The 19,577-nt window shown below is 39.2% G+C and overlaps 1 protein-coding gene across 2 annotated transcripts in view; it reads right to left on the bottom strand.

Moving 5' to 3' along the window:
* Window positions 1-507: 507 nt before the first annotated feature.
* NEXMIF (neurite extension and migration factor) overlaps window positions 508-19,577 on the bottom strand; it is a 213,984-nt gene continuing 194,914 nt past the window's right edge. Inside the window, exons 2-4 of one of the 2 annotated variants that reach the window (XM_043896424.1) lie at window positions 7,781-7,906; window positions 2,656-7,060; window positions 508-2,058 (exon numbers count right to left, since the gene is read on the bottom strand). In XM_043896424.1, coding sequence (XP_043752359.1) covers window positions 1,965-2,058; window positions 2,656-7,060; window positions 7,781-7,859 — 4,578 coding nt within the window. In that variant the 5' untranslated portion in view covers window positions 7,860-7,906 and the 3' untranslated portion in view covers window positions 508-1,964. The remainder of the gene's footprint in view (window positions 2,059-2,655; window positions 7,061-7,780; window positions 7,907-19,577) is intronic. The other variant, XM_043896426.1, reaches the window with a different exon arrangement.

Raw genomic sequence — 19,577 nt, 5'->3', positions numbered from 1 at the left:
TGGAGAAATAGAAGAAAATGTTCCCATTTGATTGTTTTTCCTTTTGAATGGCTGCTGAAGAGCAGGAGACATGTCATATCTGGTACTTTTCCATTAAGTAATTTTCCAGGACTCACCACACACTAGTGTCAAAACCTTGGAATAGGCCTGAAGCAGCCTCACAAAATACTCTTCACCCACTCATCCCCACAGACATACACAATCACACCATCAAGAAGAAATGTTTGTTCATTTTACTACCTAGTTGTAAGTAGTAGAGCTGGCTGGTAAAAGGAATCATGGACTGGGAAGTGTGTATACTTATATATGTGACAGGCTTCCTTCCACTTCTCTCTGACTACTTTCAAATGTTGCTTCTCTGTTTGTGAATATATTTAGGTGGCAATGACTAGGTAGGTTCATATTTTGCTTAAAATTTTCCTTTTGAAATATATTCCCTTTTTTAAAATCCCCTTTTCCCCCACCCACCTATTCTCCACCCTCCCACCCACAGCCTATATATCCACAAGTTAATAGGTTAGTAACAATATTAGTAAGAATAGTAAGAGTAACAACAACAACAACCAACAACATTAATAATATTAATCCCCTATATCTGTATAGCACTTTACGATCTACAAAGCGCTTTCACATCCATTATCTCATCTGTGCCATAATGCATCAGTCATCAGACACACAGGCCTTCAACTGTGCAAGGAAAAGAGATCAAATGTTAGAAGTCAAGTGGTGAATAAAAGGGAAGAAAAAGCTAGTTGTGAGGGATGTTGGGGCTGTGAAATTTTTTAAAAAGGGAAAGGGCTAAATAAAAAATGTGATTTCAAAAATTTATATAAAAGATTGAGATTTAAGTTTAGTGTGTGGCATCAGATACTCTAGTCATCCTCAGACTAAGTATATATGGCCCCAATTAGTTGTTACAAATTATTCAGTTTATCAAATATATGTATGTGATTCGTAGGCATCTAACTGAGATACCTTAACATTTTCTTTAAATGACATTGGCATTGCAAGATTAAACACTTAACACTAAAGCCATGATATGAGTGCACTTCTGACAAAACTGGAATAAAACATTTATGAAACTACTTAAAAGCAATCTATGTATTTCATTTATCTTAGTCTTGATTTTATAGCTATTTTATAATTTATCCCAGACTATTATAAAATATATAAAACTGAGATATAAAGTATCAGCAATATAACTTTGCACTTTAAATAATTTTCAGATACAGATTTTCCTTTTAGAAAACAAACTTTAAAGCAGCTGCTTTGTTTCCTTGTAAAAGTTTCTGTAAATGCATATACTTGGGTCCCTGATGGACTTAGCTGTTGTGACTTTCAGACTTTTCCAACACTTTAACCCTTAGACAATGGAACAAACAAACCTTTTTGTGCCTTATTTAATGGTTCATGTTTCCACACAGGACAGTAGAATTTTAATTTTAAAAATAAGGTATGTATTCTTATATTTTAAATTAATTAATGAGCTTTAAACTGTGGGGGTGAATATGTAAGATGAGGTAAGGAAATTTGGCACATTTCAAACAGTATCCTTTAAGTTTTGGTAAATTGTGTAACACAACATATTTTTCCACTGTGATCTACAGGTGCTATCCACATAAGTGGGGGTGGTTAATAGCAATAATCACTGGAATGTTTCTAGTAAATTAACAGGGACAAGTTCCCCAAATACTCACAACCAAATGTTGATATAGAAGTAAAAATATATACAATACAGTCACTTGTTTGTAGTTTGGCACAATGTTTTCCTTTATTTCCCCTTGGATAAATAGTGCATAAACTACTTGTGCAACTGTATGACTTCTAAAGTCTTTTACATAGAACATCAGATTAAAGTTTGCTTCTAAAGACTTATTCCCACACTTTAAAATTCTTTTCTTTAAGCACTTACATGTCAACATACATACCACAAGGCATATTTTGAAAGAAATAAAACACAAACATCAAATGTCTTTCTGGAAAATGCGAGTCTCTTCTTCAAACACAGGTAAAACCCAAAATGTTGTTTCTGCTTTTAGGAGATTGTAGTCGGAATCCCTGCAGAAAAACCAAACAATTTATGCCATCTTAGTTAGATTTAGTGTATGTCCCACAAAGGGATCATACAATCTAAATTTTTTTACATCATACTAGATGCCGTATGATGCAGAAAAAGATACCAATAGCAGGGGGCACTAGAAAGCACTCCTAATTGCCTTATGATGAGATTTTGTTTTCCAAATTATGCTCCTTTTGTTTAAATCTTCTTGGTTTTTTGGTCTATATAACTTTTAAATTCTGTTGGTCAAAATTTTTCTTACTGCAAAGCCCTTCCCTTCCCCAAATCATTCAAAAGCATATTTTAGTTGTATTTTCTCAGTAAGTAAAAATCAACGCTGACTAGCAGAAAAAGTAGCCTTGTCAAAATTTATCCCTAGTCAAGCCACAACAAAATTGCCCAATCTTTTGGTTGGCTTAGAGGTATAGGGATTTTCATGCACTTTTTTCTTTTTGTTTTAATTTGAAAAAGAAAGGAATGGGACAGTTTCTTTCATGCAAACTTTTGCTTTTAAGAGGGAAAAAATGAGGGACTGTGGGCTTAGCAGAGTAGGAAAGCTAAGGTGCATCATTTCAGCCATTTTGGTGCAGTATTACCTCAGTTTTTCAAAAGAAGCTGTCCCAGCCTCATCCTTGTGGACCTGTTCTCGCTCCATGCGCTTTCCCTTACACTTCTCTTCTCTCAGGGCCTTGGAGCTGGTTTTGTGACGATATAACTTTTTGTGTGTCGGTACATTATTGCCTAAAGTGCTCAGGTTATTAAGCTTTTTATCAAAGAAGGCAGAGCGAGAGTCCTCATTATAACCAGACATGCTTGCACGACCAGGATCACCTATCACTGCTTTCCCATTGCTTTTACTCACACCCTTGATAGACCTGTGATTCTTAGTGGCTCCTGGAGAGCCATTGTTGACCTTTTTCTTAGATTCCTGTGGTGTCCCAGCCAATATTTTGAGGGTTTTTAATTTTAGACTATTGGACTCAGGGGAGTAGAATATATTGGGGTCCCCATGGTGCTCCATGGGTTCCCAAAGGGGTTCTATGGAGGCCATCATGAACCTCTGCACATCTGCCATACCAGAGGCAATGTTGGACAAGATATATGAAGGCTCCTGAAATTCCCGTTGGTCATCATCCAAAAGGTTGTTGGTGTTGGTGCCCATGTTCATGTCATTCCAACCTGGGCTGCTCTCCTTCCCCAAAGACCAGTCTCCAGAAAGTCCCTTCTGACTTAAAGACCAGTCTCCCGAAAGTCCCTTCTGACTTGGCATCTTCATAGAGGCCACAGGGCCATGTTGGATACATTCAGCCAATGTCTTCCCCGTGGAGGATATGCTGTTGATTTGGCCTCCTCCACGACTGATGCCAATTTGCATTTTCTCTCCATTGATTGCAGCCATGAATTTCCCTTTCTTTGCTGACTTAGGGACCTGGCGGGAGGTTTTGCCAGGTGGTTTTTCAATCCCTTTGTTGTTGCCTTTGGGGGATTTTTTCCTGTTGTTTTTCTGAGAAGAGCTTTGGTTCATAGCCCCACTCTTGCTGGGTGAACTTTTCTTTCTTGATTTTGGCACCTTGCTGCTGGTACTCATTTGACTAGATGGATCATTAAATGTTGATAAGCAAGGGGCTTTCTGGAGCAGGCTGACAGAATCCTCATCATTGAACATATGGAATTGAAACTGATGGTTATTTAAAGTAAATCCATCATCCACTTGAACCTGCCGTGAAAGGGTACTGCAGTCCCACTTGATTTTCTCCATATTGCCCAGTGTTCCTGGGACACCCTCTTGGAATCCTTTTAGTGTTCCTAGTGTCTTGATATTCTCACATCTGGTAATTTGAGGGGAAAGACTGGGAGTATCAGGTGGAGATATCTCTGAGAGAGAAGAGTGGCGGAATTTGTCAGGAGTGAAGTTGGAGATATCCAAAAGGTCAGTGGACTCCTTTAGTGGTGCTATCTCATCAATGCTCTGCTGGATCACCAGCTTGGGGCTGCAGTGGGCCAAGAAGTCATCAGCAATATCATCATCACCATCCTTTTCACAGGATTTCAAGCTTAAGGAGCAATAATTGCTTGAGTTGACAGAGAGTGGGGCAATGGAATCAAAGCTAAAGAGCCGCACATCGTCCATATTGACTGGACCGTGCTGGAAAGGAAAGCAGACCTCTCCATTATTAAAGTGACATAATTGGTAAGAGTCATCAGATGAGAGCTGGGTGTCTTGCACAGAGGTATATATGACCTTGTTGCAACTACTTCCACCACTATTGAGACAGATTGGATTGTATGTTGTAGCTGTGAGGCTATTTTCCATGGAGACTACTTGGGAGACTCCATATTCACTGGACTGGGTTGGAGCTATCTCCCTTGAGACTTCAGCAATGAATTCCTGGGAGCCAGAAGCAGGTTTGTTGTGCCACACATCTCCATAGCTGTTTGATTCCATTTTGAAGTTTTGGGATGACTGAAGCAGCTGAGACTCAGCAGGTGAGGAAAGCACACAGTCCTGGGCAGGTTGGAGAGGTACAAATGATTTTTCTGTTTGAGTGAGCCTGTCTTCGTTTTGCTCTGGAGAATGATGATTGAAGTATGAGATACCAGTATTATTTGACAAGTCAGAAGCATCTAACAATGTCTGTAGATACCCTCCAGGAATAACAGGTATATTGTTGGCAACATGAGCAGATGATAGAGGCATTTCAGAAGAGCAGCTGGTTGGTAGGAAAGTAGAATTCTTAGCAACCTTTGTCTCATGAAATTCAGATAGATGCGAACTGTTTGAGGTCCCAGGAATGGCTTCATTCTTTGAATTAGCCTTGGAGGATTGGTTTTCCAAAATAGGACTCATTTGAACAACTGGCTTGCTTTCTTGCCCAGCTTTGATTTTCTTGGATTTTAACCTGGCTTCACTTTTAAATTTGATTTTGTTAAGCACTTTCCTCTCTGGTCCCTTAAATTGACCATCTTGGGCTTTGACTTTCTCTGAGTCAGGACCTGTGATGTCATTTAAATGTGATCCATTTGCACAACTGGGGGAAGCCAGAGGTGCTGACTTCAGTGTGCCTTTCAGGCCTCCATCTTCTTTACAATTATTAGTTTGCCTCTCATCATTGCAGAATGAAACCTGCTTACCACTTGCTGACGTCTCTATGGATGGGATTCTTTGAATCCTGTGCCTGTTGCCAAGTTTAGATTTTCGTTTACGAGCAGGTGGCAGAAATGACATCTCAAAGCTACCTGGTTCAAAGCTTTGCTTTTGGCATAAGGATGTTTTGCTGGAGTCTGCATTGCTGTTTCTCTGCTTTTTCTTCTTTTGCCAGAAGCCCTTCAAGGGAGCCAGCTTGGCATATTTGTTGAGCTGATTTTCACTCAAATTAACTGTTGTTTCACTGGCATCCACTCTACCCAACTTCACCAGCATGTTTTTCTCACCTTTAAAACGGTTGATGATAATATATTTGATAATAACAGGGGGCTCCTTACGGGTTACTTTTCTTCTCTTTTTGGGACACCATTCATCATCATCTTCTTCTATAGAACCACCTGGCAGCCATTCCTTCCTCTCATTTACTTTTTCACCCTCTAGTGAGTCAACATCATACAGATAATCTTCACTATACCTGACTTTTCTCTTGGCTCGTAGCCCATAGTTCTGCTGGGAGGAGGAGCTGCCAGAATTAGTGTCCCGAGCCATATAGCGGCTACAGTCCTTGATCTCCCCCATGGTATCAAATGAGACCTCAATGAAGGAACTACCATCACTGAAATTCCCTGATGCTTCCAAGGAATTGGCAAGATGGCCTTGCTTTAGATTCTTAAATTGCTCTACTTCAGTTCCACTGCATGGTTTATTTAAGGCAGATTTTTCTTCATTATCCTTCCCATCTTTTTTCTCTGCACCTTTTTCTTCCTGGCCTTCTTCTTTGCCTTTCTTCTTGTCCAGGTTTTTATCTTCCTCCCCCCAGATAATGCTCACATCAGGGACCTTGAATTGGGAAAAATCGCTACTTTGCTTCAGGGCCCCAGTCTTAGACTCCCGCTTGGGGCAGGTAGTAAAGACACTGGGAAAAAAGTTGAACTGGGCATCCTCCTGCATCAAAAGGGTGGTCTTGTCTCGAACATTGTCCTGGAAGGACTCATATCGAATTTTCAGGGAGCAGACATCACTGCCCAGTGTTGACTCATCATCATCAAACATGTAGTTATCCACATCTTCTTCAGAGAACAGGTTGACAGACAGCTCATTCTTGGAACAGAGGTCAAGTAGTTCGATCTTACTCTCACTAATGAAAGTCTCAAAGTAACCCCAATCCTGATTGGAATTTGCCAGCAAAGCCTCTTCTGTATTGCACTTATCTAACAGTAATGCCTCATAATAACTTTTCTGACCTGGGTCCTCCAAGTCAATGTCAGGTTTCTCAGCTTCTCGTCTATCTCCTGCCCTTGATTTGTGCAAGGGGAAGCCTAGGAGCTGATCTGAGAGAAGCTGTTCTCCGTATTTCATGTTTTCTCCAGCATTAATACACTGAATCCCTATATCAGAGACTGCACAGGTTTCATAATCCCTGTTTAGATCACTGACTTTTAGACTGATCCCTGGCTCAGGATCTACTGCATCCTTGGATTCCATGAAGCAGCCCAAGCAAGTCCGGCTTGGCTGCATGAGGCAGTCCCCATTCAGAGCTGACATGCCTGCAGGCTCCATTATGGCAAATGGAGCTTTCTCACACTCATTGGGCAATGACCATGTGTTCAGGCCCTTTGCAACACCAGATGTAAGGGAGATGGCATTCACAGAAGCACTATTAGCAGTATGCTCAGGTGCTTCAATCAGGCCCAAAGGAGAGGGAGGGCTCTGCATACAGGGCTTCTTAGAGGGCAGAGGCAGGAGACCTCTGGGGTACATCAGGTTCTCTTTTTGAGCCACCGGTATAGACTGGATTGGTGCAGCAGCCTCTAGAGCTGCAAATGACTTCATTGCCACATCCTGGTCCTCTGAATCTAGAGAAAAGGGGGGAAATGACAGAAATAAAGTTAAAGATCTTAGACCAGACTCATTAACTCTTTCCCTTGATCAGTTTCTGGTACTTGATCTTAATGTATAAAAGGTAAGCTTCAGCTTCTCTAACTTTAGAACTAGAAACTACAAAGTTAAAGAATGACCCTGATTTTGTACTGAACATTTATGTGAGTGAAAAGTAATTATTTCTTTAGGTTCAGCTTTTTCTTCAGACACACACAACACCCTCCTCAGAAATGAGGGAAAAATGGATTGCTTGATCAATTGGAAAGTTAAAGCTTTCAGGGTGGGAAAATGCTCAGATGGGATATATTCATGATTTTTAAACTCTAAGGCATATTCCTATCCTTCAGACTTACCTCTGTTTTGGAAGCTTCTATGGAATCTAGACATTTCAAACTTCATATCAAAGTAGATTTCTAATTCACTACGAATTTAGGGGAACCTAAGTATTCATTTGATAGAGATAATTTCAGATCATTTGATAGAGATAATTTCAGAGAGCAAAGGGGTTGGATTAGATACCTCCTAGAGACCCTTCTAGTCCAGTTACAGATTTGGTGGGATAAAGTTTAGGATTAATACCTATCTCAGAAGTATCCTAGACTTAACTTGCCCCTGCTCTGTTGATACTGAAAATCTATAGCAATAACAAAGGACTACTGGGAGAGCTATTGCATACTATAATTAAATTCCCTTACCATTTTCCTTGACCCCATTAATCATAGTGTTTTCTCCGTTGGTTGAGGCAACAATAGCCTTATCTTGTTGGTTATCCATGAATGGAACCTCTTATTGTTTCATTCCAAGTCCAAATGCTGTTCAACCTGCACATTTCAAATACATAATAATATCAGTCACTAAATTTTTTCTCTGTTTTAAGGTTATTTCAGCTAGAGAGGTCTTAAAAGCTTTACTGGAATTTACCTGTTTCCAGACTGGCTTCATAGACAGTCTTGTTTTTTGTTTCATAGCTTATACATGCCATATAAGTCAGTTTGGAAATTCACACTTCATTCATACATTCTAGATCCTTCTATCCCCTCTTGGCTATCATACTATTAAAACAGAAGTCTGAGGAAGCAGGCAAACTTACATCTTCTTTCAGATAGTAACACATTTAACCACTTCCAACCCCTGGCTAAAACAAGGCTATAAAAATGTTTCCACAGATTACTGATCTATACTTATATTCCCCTTTCAGGTAATGAAATAAAGAACAGCTGCTTCAGACAAATATTACTAGCAAAAATTAATGTATCATGAAATATATACATGAGCAATGCACTTAATTATCAAGAATTGTCTAATCTTGTCAGATACAACAAGAATACTGTGTCATGGAACATATAAGTGCCACTGTAACTTTACTCTGGGATGCTGTTTTCCTGAGAACATAAATTTCTCCTCAGAAAAAAATCTGACCAAGCACCCAGGATTCATTGCTTTGAATTAAATGCAAAAAAGTGTTGAGAATAGAGATAATATGCTTTGGCAAAAGCGAAGAGGTGGAGACTGGTATGGGAGTTTGATAAGTTGGGAAGGGGAGAGGAAGGGAGCACTAGGTTCTAGGCTGGATACAGTTACAGAAGTTCTCTCATTTTGTACTTATAATCACCTTGTAATTTTGGCTCTACTAGGTTCTTATTTGTTTTCTTTTTCTGGGCCATGCCACGCAGCTTCTGGGACCTCAGTTTCCCCACCAGGGATTGAATCTGGACCATGGCAGTGAAAGCACTGAATCCTAACCTCTAGACCACCAGGGAGCTCCCGTATTCCCTTAATTTTTTTCAAAAGGGCAAACTGAGTATCATAGATACTGGCTTAGATACTAATAGAGATACTATCATAGATACTAACAATGATTATTAATTATTTGGGCCTTTTTTTCCCCCTACAGAATCAGAAGGCTAAACCCTGAGCAGAAAATCCTTTAGTCCTTTCCTATGACTTTTTAAATCTCAGCTCTAAATGACACAACTTAAAGGTATGTATTTTCACACATTTTAATTTATACCTTGGCTGTTTATAAAAAAAGATTTGGGAGAAGGATTATAATTTTTTATGCTTGCAATACAAACATCTCTGCACTTGTTTTAGCTCTTCCCTATCGATCAGCATTTTAGGATAACAAATTTCACAGGGTTATTAAAATCTATTTTGAGCTAAAATTGATTAGCATGTTTGAAATAATGTACAAGCTGCTTTGCTGATCATAGTAAATCATGCAGTGTAATGGCACTGATATAACATTAGCATGGAGACAGGTATTTTGAAGCAAGAAAATGCTCAGTTAAAGTAGAAAAGCAACCTCTCCTACTTGACTTTCCCTCAGTTGGGTCTGAAGAAGGCTCACAGATCTTGTCCTAGTAGGTTGCTCTACTCTTCCCCAAAGGCCTTTAGGGCTCAGGTCTCAGAGTCTAGATGACCCATGCCTACAATTATGTTGGGGGCTGTCCTTGGCCTTTCCCAACTGGGAAAAAATAAGGCAAGAAAGTAATTCATGTTTCTGCCTATGGATCTGGGACAACATAGCCTTTGGGGTGAGTAGTGCTAATCTCTGGGATACGAGTTTAAATTAATTCAACAAATTTACTATGTACTACCTGTGGTCATGGTGGTGTACCAGAAACTGCAGTGGAAAAGATAGTTGACTGAGACTAGATCCTTGCTCTAAAGGTGCTCAGAATTTATGGGAGAAAACAAGTCATAGACAAATGCTAATAAATATATTTTATTCACTGAAATAAAAGGAAAAAGTTTCTATAGGAGTTCAAAATAGAAATTATTCCACTTTTAGAAAGGAGGGAAATCAGTGAAGAATTCACTAATAGCAGCATTTGATTTGGACCTTGAAGGATGGTGTTCCAGGGAGTAGGAATGGGGGATAATAGAGGAGAGAAAGGCATTCTAGGCTTCAGGAATTTCATGAGTTGCCATGAATCTCTCCCTACTCCAGTCAACCTAAACAACTGCTACAGAATCATAGGTCTGACACTTTCCTTGCATATAACACCCTTTTCCTTATTTTTTTCATTGCTCCTTTTAAAAAATTATTTTATTTTAAATGAAACAAAGATGAATTTTTTTATAATAAAATATACAATTCACCAAGAAGATAGACATCATAAACCATTAACAGCAAAACCTTAACAACAAAGAAACAAAGATACAAAAGCAAAAATCAGAAGAAATATAAGTGAAAAGAAAAAATATATAATCATAATGAGACATATTAACATTGCTCAGAGACTATGTTATCAAGTGCAGAAAAAACAAGAATAGAAGCATCTTGAATGATGTCATTAATAATCTAAATATAATAGATTTACATTTAATTAATTTATATTAATCATATGCTACATAAATATATTCAAAATTTTGTATTTCATAAGTTGTTATTAGATGTTTATAGGACAGTTAGAAAAACTGGTAAAAAGATAAACATTACTAAATTTCAAAAAATAGAATTCTTTTTCGTGTGTGATTCAGTTTTATATATAAGCACATACATTGTTTCTGAAATTATTTTCTGTTGTAGGTTATTACAAGACATTGACTGTGGTTCCTTGTGCTATGTAGTAAACCTCTGTTGCTTGTTGCATATCTATTTTTTAAAAATTAGAAATATAGCATTCTATTTATACTAAGTCAAACAAGTGGAATCAAAATTGCATAAATTTTTTAGACAAAAATTCATGTTTACATATATATATTTGTAAGTTATACATATATATATGTATACGAAAGATTTTCTACTATGATTGATAAAGGCTTGAGAAAGAACATCAAAGAAAAAAGAAGAGATGGAGAAATTGGAAAACATAAACTAAATGAAATGGGAGCACTGACTATGAAATAGAAAAATGAAACAAACTAGATAAAGGTAAAAGATCCTCATATAGTCCAGTTGTTGTTAAACATGGCTGCTCCATAGAAACATATCTGGAGCTCTGGTAAAAAAAAATACATGGGCATTTGTATTTTTCAAAAAATTCCAAGATAATTATGATATGCATCTAGATTTTAAACAGTGATTACAGGTTTTTCTATTAAATGCTAGTTTAGGTGATATAGAATTCTATAATTTTTCTGTTGCTCAATCATGATACAATGATATTAAGTGAGTAATACTTACATAATCACAATAGTAAAAGATGTTTATCAGTTTTCACAATCAATAGTCAGACAAAGAATAAAAGATGGTTACAATTGCAAGCCATAATGGGAACATGATTAATCTAACAATATAAAATAATTTGGGGGGTCAGAGTAATGTGGTAAGTGGAAGTGCATACATGCACATGTTTTCACCTGCTCAGTCAATCTATGTCTTTTGGTAGGTGCATTTAATCCATTTACAGTTAAGGTAATAATTGATATGTATGGCCCTATTCCCCTGGAGAAGGGAATGGCAACCCACTCCAGTATTCTTGCCTGGAGAATTCCATGGACAGAGGAGCCTGGCAGGCTAAAGTCCATGGGGTAGCAAAGAGTCAGATATGACTGAGTGACTAACACTTTCACTTTCATGATCCTATTACCACTGTTTTGGGTTTATTTTCTGTAGGTAGGGCTTTTCCTTCTCTTGTTTTCTGCCTAGAGAAGTTCCTTTAGCATTTATTGTAAAGCTGGTTTGGTGGTGCTGAATTCTCTTAACCTTTGCTTGTCTGGAAAGCTTTTGATTTGTCCATCAAATCTGAAGGAGAGTCTTCCTGGGTAGAATATTCTTGGTTGTAGGTTCTTCCCTTTCATCACTTTAAATATATCATGCCATTCCCTCCTGGCTTGTAGAGTTTCTGTTGAGAAATCAGCTGATAGCCTGATGGGAGTTCCCTTGTATATTGTCATTTTTCCCTTGTTGCTTTTAACATTTTATCTCTGTTTTTAATTTTTGTCAGTTTGATTATTATGTATCTTGGTATGTTCCTCCTTTGGTTTATCCTGCCTGGGACTCTCTGTGCCTGGGACTCTCTGGGACTTGGTTGGTTATTTCCTTTCCCATGTTAGGGAAGTATTCAGCTATGATCTCTTCAAGCATTTTCTCAGCTCCTTTCTCTCTCTCTTCTCCTTCCGGGTCCCTATAATGCGAATATTGGTGTGTTTAATGTTGTCCCAGAGGTCTCTTAGGCTCTCTTCATTTCTTTTCATACTTTTTTCTATGTTCTGTTCTGTGGCAATGATTTCCAACATTTCTGTCCTCCAGGCCATTTATCCGTTCTTCTGCCTCAGTTATTCTGCTATGGATTCCTTCTAGTGTATTATTCATCTGTTTGTTTGTTCTTTAGTTCTTTTAGGTCTTTGGTAAACATTTCTTGTATCTTCTCAACCTTTGCCTCCATTCTTTTTCTGAGATCCTGAATCATCTTCACTATCATTAGCTTGAATTCTTTTTCTGAAAGGTTGCCTATCTCCACTTCTTTAGTTGTTTTTCTGGGGTTTATCTTGTCCCTTCATCTGGGATATAACTTTCTCCTTTTTCATGCTGAGTAACGTTCTGTAATGTGCCTTTGTTTAGTCTCTGCTGGGTTTTGGTTCTTCTTGCTTCTTCTGCCTGCCCTCTGATGGAGGAGGCTAAGAGGCTGTGTAAGCTTCCTGATGGGAGGGACTACTGGTGGGAAAAACTGGGTCTTGCTCTGGTGGGTAGGGCTCTGCTCAGTTCAGTTCAGTTCAGTTGCTCAGTCATGTCCGACTCTTTGTAACCCCATGAACTGCAGCACGCCAGGCTCCCCTGCCCATCACCAACTCCTGGAGCTTACTCAAACTCATGTCCATCAAGTTGGTGATGCCATCCAACCATCTCATCCTCTGTTGTCCCCTTCTCCTCCCACCAAGAAGGTTTACCCCAAAGGGGACCTTTCCAGACAGTTACTGCCAGTCCTCCCCATCCCTGTGGTGAGCCCGTGCCAACCCATGCCTCCACAGGAGACCCTCTAACACTAGCAGGTAGTTTTGGTTTGGTTTCAGTGGAGTCATTGCTCTTTTCCTCTGAGTCTTGGTGTGTGCAAGGGTTTATTTGTGCCCTCCAAGACTGGAGTCTCTGTTTCCCCCAGTCCCGTTGAAGTCTTATAATCAAATCCACCTGGCCTTCAAGGTCAGATTCTCTGGGGATTCCCAGTCCATTTGTCGGGTCTCCAGGGTGGGGAGCCTGATGTAGGGTTCTGAACCCTCACAACAGTGGGAGAACTTCTTTGGTATTATTGTTCTCCAGTTTGTGGATGACCCACCAAGTGGGTATGGGATTTGATTTTATTGCAATTGTGTCCCTCCTACCATCTTTCTGGAGCTTCGTCTTTGTCTTTGGATGTGGCATATCTTTTCTTTTTTTTTTTGATAGGTTCAAGCATCCTCCTGTTGGTGGTTGTTCAACAGCTAGCTGTGATTTTGGTGCTCTTGCAGGAGGAGGTGAGTGCACATTCTTCTACTCCACCATCTTGAACTGGAAGCCTCTTTTTTATTATAAATTAATGTATTTTAATTGGAAGATAATTACTTTACAAGATTGTGATGGGTTTTTTTGGCCATACATCAACATTAATTGCCCATAGGTAAACACGTATCCCCCCATCCTGAATCCCCTCCCACACCCCTCCACACCCTATCCCTCTAGGTTTTCCCAGAGCATCAATGCCCTGCTTCATGCCTCGAACTTGCACTGGTCATCTATTTTACATATGGTACTGTACATGTTTCAATGGTATTCTTTCAAATCATCCCACACTTGTCTTCTCCCACTGATTCCAAAAGTCTGTTCTTTATATCTGTGTTCCCTTTGCTGCCCTGCATGTAGGATCATTGGCACCACATTTCTAAATTTCATATATACCTGTTAATATATAATATTTGTCTTTCTCTTTCTGACTTACTTCACTCCGTATAATAGGTTCCATCTCATTAGAACTGACTCAAATTCATTTTTTTTATAGCTGAGGAATATTCTATTGTGTATACGTACCACAACTTCCTTATCCATTCATCTAACGATGTACATCTAAGTTGCATCCATGTCCTCAGTTCAGTTCAGTTCAGTCACTCAGTCGTGTCTGACTCTTTGTGACCCCATGAACTGCAGCACGCCAGGCCTCCCTGTCCAACACCAACTCCTGGAGTCCGCCCAAAACCATGTCCATTGTGTTGGAGATGCCATCAAGCCATCTCATCCTCTGTCGTCCCCTTCTCCTCCTGCCCTCAATCTTTCCCAGCATCAGGGTCTTTCCCAATGAGTCAGCTCTTCGCTTCAGGTGGCCAAAGTATTGGAGTTTCGACTTCAACATCAGTCCTTCCAATGAACACCCAGGACTGATCTCCTTTAGGATGGACTGGTTGGATCTCCTTGCAGTCCAAGGGACTCTCAAGAGTCTTCTCCAACACCACAGTTCAAAAGCATCAATTCTTCGGTGCTCAGCTTTCTTTATAGTCCAACTCTCACATCCATACATGACTACTAAAAACAATAGCCTTGACTAGACGGAACTTTGTTGGCAAAGTAATGTCTCTGCTTTTTAATATGCTATCTAGGTTGGTCAGAACTTTCCTTCCAAAGAGTAAGTGTCTTTTAATTTCATGGCTGCAATCACCATCTGCAGTGATTTTGGAGCCCCCAAAAAGAAAGTCAGTCACTGTTTCCCCATCTATTTACCATGAAGTGATGGGACCAGATGCTGTGATCTTAGTTTTCTGAATGTTGAGCTTTAAGCCAACCTTTTCACTCTCCTCTTTCACTTTCATCAAGAGGCTCTTTCGTTCTTCTTCACTTTCTGCCATAAGGGTGGTATCATCTGCATATCTGAGGTTATTGATATTTCTCCCAGCAATCTTGATTGCAGCTTGTGCTTCATCCAACCCAGCGTTTCTCATGATGTACTCTGTGTATAAGTTAAATAAGCAGGGTGACAATATACAGCCTTGACACACTCCTTTTCTTATTTGGAACCAGTCTGTTCTTCCATGTCCAGTTCTAACTGTTGCTTCCTGACCTGCATACAGGTTTCTCAAGAGGAAGGTCAGGTGGTCTGGTATCCCTTTCTCTTTAAGAATTTTCCTCAGTTTCTTGTGATCCACACAGTCAGAGGTTTTGGCATAGTCAATAAAGCAGAAAGAGATTTTTTTCTTTGAACTCTCTTGCTTTTTCGATGATCCAGCTTTTTCAATGATCTCTGGTTCCTCTGCCTTTTCTAAAACCAGCTTGAGCATCTGGAAGTTCACAGTTCATGAATTGCTGAAGCCAGGCTTGGAGAATTTTGAGCATTACTTTACTAGCGTGTGAGATGAGTGAAATTGTGTGGTAGTTTGAGCTTTCTTTGAAATTGCCTTTCTTTGGGATTAGAATGAAAACGGACCTTTTCCAGTCCTGTGGCCACTGCTGAGTTTTCCAAATTTGCTGGCATATTGAGTCCAGCACTTTCACAGTATCATCTTGTAGGATCTGAAATAGCTCAACTGGAATTCCATCACCTCCACTAGATTTGTTCGTAGTGACGCTTCCTAAGGCCCACCTGACTTCACATTCCAGGATGTCTGGCTCTAGGTGAGTGTGAGTGATCACACCTTCATGATTATCTGGGTCGTGAAGATCTTTTTTGTACTGTTCTTCTGTGTATTCTTGCCAACTCTTCTTAATATCTTCTGCTTCTGTTAGGTCCATACCATTTCTGTCCTTTATTGAGCCCATCTTTGCATGAAATGTGCCCTTGGTATCTCTAATTTTCTTGAAGAGATCTCTAGTCTTTCCCATTCTATTGTTTTCCTCTATTTCTTTGCATTGATTGCTGAGGAAGGTTTTCTTATCTCTCCTTGCTATTCTTTAGAACTCTGCATTCAAATGGGTATATCTTTCCTTTTCTCCTTTGCTTTTTGACTCTCTTCTTTTCACAGATATTTGTAAGGCCTCCTCAGACAGCCACTTTGCGTTTTTGCATTTCTTTTTCTTGGGGATGGTCTTGCTCCCTGTCTCCTGTAAAATGTCACGAACCTCCATCCACAGCTCATCAGGCACTCTGTCTATCAGATCTAGTCCCTTAAATCTATTTCTCACTTCCACTGTATAGTCATAAAGGATTTGATTTAGGACTTACCTAAATGGTCTAGTGGTTTTCCCCACTTTCTTCAATTTAAGTCTGAATTTGGCTTCCATGTCCTAGCTAATGTACATAGTGCCACAATGAACATCGGGGTATATGTGTCTCTTTCAATTCTGATTTTCTCGGAGTATAGTCCCAGAAGTGGGACTGCTGGGTCATACAGCAGTTCTATTCCCAGTTTTTAAAAGTAACCTCCACACTGTTCTCCATAATGCTTGTAACAGTTTGCATTTCCACCAACAGTGTAAGAAGGTTCCCTTTTCTCCACTACTCTCCAGCATTTATTGTTTGCAGATTTTTTGATGACGGCCATTCTGACCATTGACAATACCCTTTTCAATCAATACTCACTTTCATTCTCTTCACCTCTACCTATACTCCAAAATATTTTAACTTAATTTTCTAGACCACTTTTTGCTTCCAGGTATCTTGCTTGATATTCTCTGTGCCTGGAATATCTCTCCCTACTCTTTCTCCTTCCTCTATTCTTCCCTTCCTCCCTTTCCAGCTTTTGTTTCATTTCCCTCTCCTATTCCCTTCTCAAAATTTCCTGACACTTTCCTTGATTCTCCCTATCACAAACAAAATTAATTTTTTCCCTTCTCTGTGTTCCCAAAGAACTTTGCTCTTCTCCATGTTTATCATCTTATATAAACATTACTTCTTTATATCTGATACCCTCAAAAGACTAAGCACCCCTCACCTCCACAGGGCTTAGCTCAAATAGTGTTTAGAATATGGTATATACTCTGTAAAAGTTGACTAGAAGATGATGTTGAATGATAGAAAATGATGGGGGAGAATTTGGGGGAACAGTAGTTTTTTCCCCCTAAAACATCAGGTATATATAAGAAGCTATGGTTGAAAAGATGAGAACTATACTGTGGAGGCCACCCAAATCTTAGTTAAAGAAGGCACTGAAGGGTTTTAAGCAGAGAAATACTATGATTAGAACATTAGGACCTGTGAGAGAGGGAGAATCAGAGGTAAGAAAATATGTTAGGAGACAATGTTCAAGTGTGAGCGGTCAAGAAGATTAGAATTAGGGAGGAGGAAATAAAAATGGAAAGATTTTAGATTTGAGTAAATTGCAGAGGTATGCTGTAGAGATTTGGAAAATGATTTAGATGTGGCAGGTGAGGGAGCAGGAGTTGGCATATGGAGACGAGAGAGGTCAAAGAGTTAATTTATTGTTGTTTAGTCACTAAGTTATGTCTGACTCTTTGCAATCCCATAGACTGTAACCTGCCAGGCTCTTCTGTTCATGGGGTTCTCTAGGCAAGAATACTGGAGTGGGTTTCCATGCCCTCCTCCAAGGGATCTTCCTGGACCAGGGATTGAACCTGCATCTCTTCTATTGGCAGGCAGATTCTTTACCACTGAGCCACCAGGGAAGCTCTCAAAGAGTTATTAAATGATTGTAAAAGGAGCATTAGGAGTGGTTGGATTCCAGACCAGAGTAACCCCAGAAACACAAGTTCCAGGATGTTTATGAGAACAAAGCAAGATGAATAATAAGCCTGATCATCAGGTCCAACATCTATAATGAAGCTGAAAAAGGTCTTAGCTGGGAAGGAGGCAACTGACCAGCAACCTGATATGGATGGAGAAACTACAGGTTTGGTTAGGGACTGGAATGGATCAATGAAATGAGACTGTTGTAGCACACAGGTCCACAGAAGTTCTCCAGGTTACCCTAGCCAAGATCTATCTAATCTAAATCTTCCCAGTTCAACTTCAGTCAGCTGATGGATGACAGAATCAGCGTTAGTACAGAGAGTACATAGTTATCCATAATGCTGCTTGGCTAATTCAACTTTCTAACATCTACCAGGATTTCAAGATACTAGATTAGATATATGGAAATGTGATGTTTTTAAGTACAGAAAACATGCTTAAATGAGAACTCATACAAGTTTTTTAAATATTAAGGATAAGAAAGACATCAAAAAAAGATGATCACAGTAAAACACTAAAAAATTCTATATATCTCAGAAGTATGGTATAATTCTATGTCATCTTTCATGATTAATAGTCCAAAATTCAAAAGATATGCACAAAAACTCATTTAAGAACTGATACCATAGGATGGATGAAGTACAACCACTAACTAGCTGGGTAACAAGGCTCTGCATGTTCCATCTGCCTTGATTTTTGGCAGACATAAGTCTCAGGGAGGGGTCCTCTTTGCTGTTAGGTACCTGGGCAGCAGCGATAGTGGCTGCATTTTGGCAAAGCTCAGTGGTTCAATATTTGGATCTCCATTCCTCTTATTTTTTCCTCCCTCACTATTATCTGCACCATCCTTTCTGATAGCACGGTAAAGAAATTCCGAAGAAGAACAAGTTCATAGGATCATAAATCAATGTGAAAGTATGTGAAAATGCATTGTCCATGTTAAAGCACTACAAAGACACTAGAAAACCTTATATGCAATAAGATGTGAAATAGAAGTGGACAGAAACAAGCAGAGGCATTCATGGGCTCAAGTTGGGAGTAGCCAGCCTCCCCACTAGACTTATAAACTTTATTATTTTATTTTTAACTTTAAAAAAAATTTAATGGGACTTCCCTGGATGTTCAGTAGTTTGGGATGAACCTGCCAATGCAGGGGACACAGGTTCACTCCCTGGTCCAGGAAGATTCCACATGCCATGGGGCAGCTAAGCCCATGTGCCACAACTACTGAGCCTGCTGACCCTAGAGCCCATACTCTGCAACAGAGGAGCCATCTCAGTGAGAAGCCCATGCACTGCAACTAAAGAGTAGCCCCCACTTGCCCCAACTGGAGAAAGCCCACATGCAGCAACAAAGACCCAGCACAGCCAAAAATAAATAAATAAATAAATAAAAATTTAAAAATTTATATTGGAGTACTGTTGATTTACAATGTGTGCTAGTTTCAGGTGTACAGCAAAGTGAATTAGTCACATATATATATACTTATATCCACTCTTTTTTAGGTTCTTTTCCCATTACAAAGTATTGAGTAGAGTTCCTTTGAGTTGAGTTCCCTGTGCTATACAGTAGGTTAATTATCTGTTTTATATATAGTAGTATGTACATTTGAATCCCCAAATCCTAATTTATCCCTCCCCTCATTTCCACTTTGTAAACTTTAAGATTGTTTTCTATGTCTGTGAATCTATTTCTGTTTTGTAAATAAGTTCAATTGTATCATTTTTTCAGATTCCATATATAAGCAATATCATATGATATTTACCTTTCTCTGCCTGACTTACTTCACTCAGTATGACACTCTCTAGGTCCATTCATGTTGCTGCGAAGAACATTATTTCATTCCTTTTTATGGTTGAGTTATATTCCATTGTATATATGTACCACACCTTTATCCATTCCTCTATCAATGGACATTTAGGTTGCTTCCATGTGTTGGTTATTGTAAATAGTGCTGCAG

This window comes from Cervus elaphus, chromosome X (genome assembly GCF_910594005.1).
Source record: "Cervus elaphus chromosome X, mCerEla1.1, whole genome shotgun sequence".
Lineage (NCBI taxonomy): Eukaryota > Metazoa > Chordata > Mammalia > Artiodactyla > Cervidae > Cervus > Cervus elaphus.
This window is presented reverse-complemented; position numbering and strand designations above follow the sequence as displayed.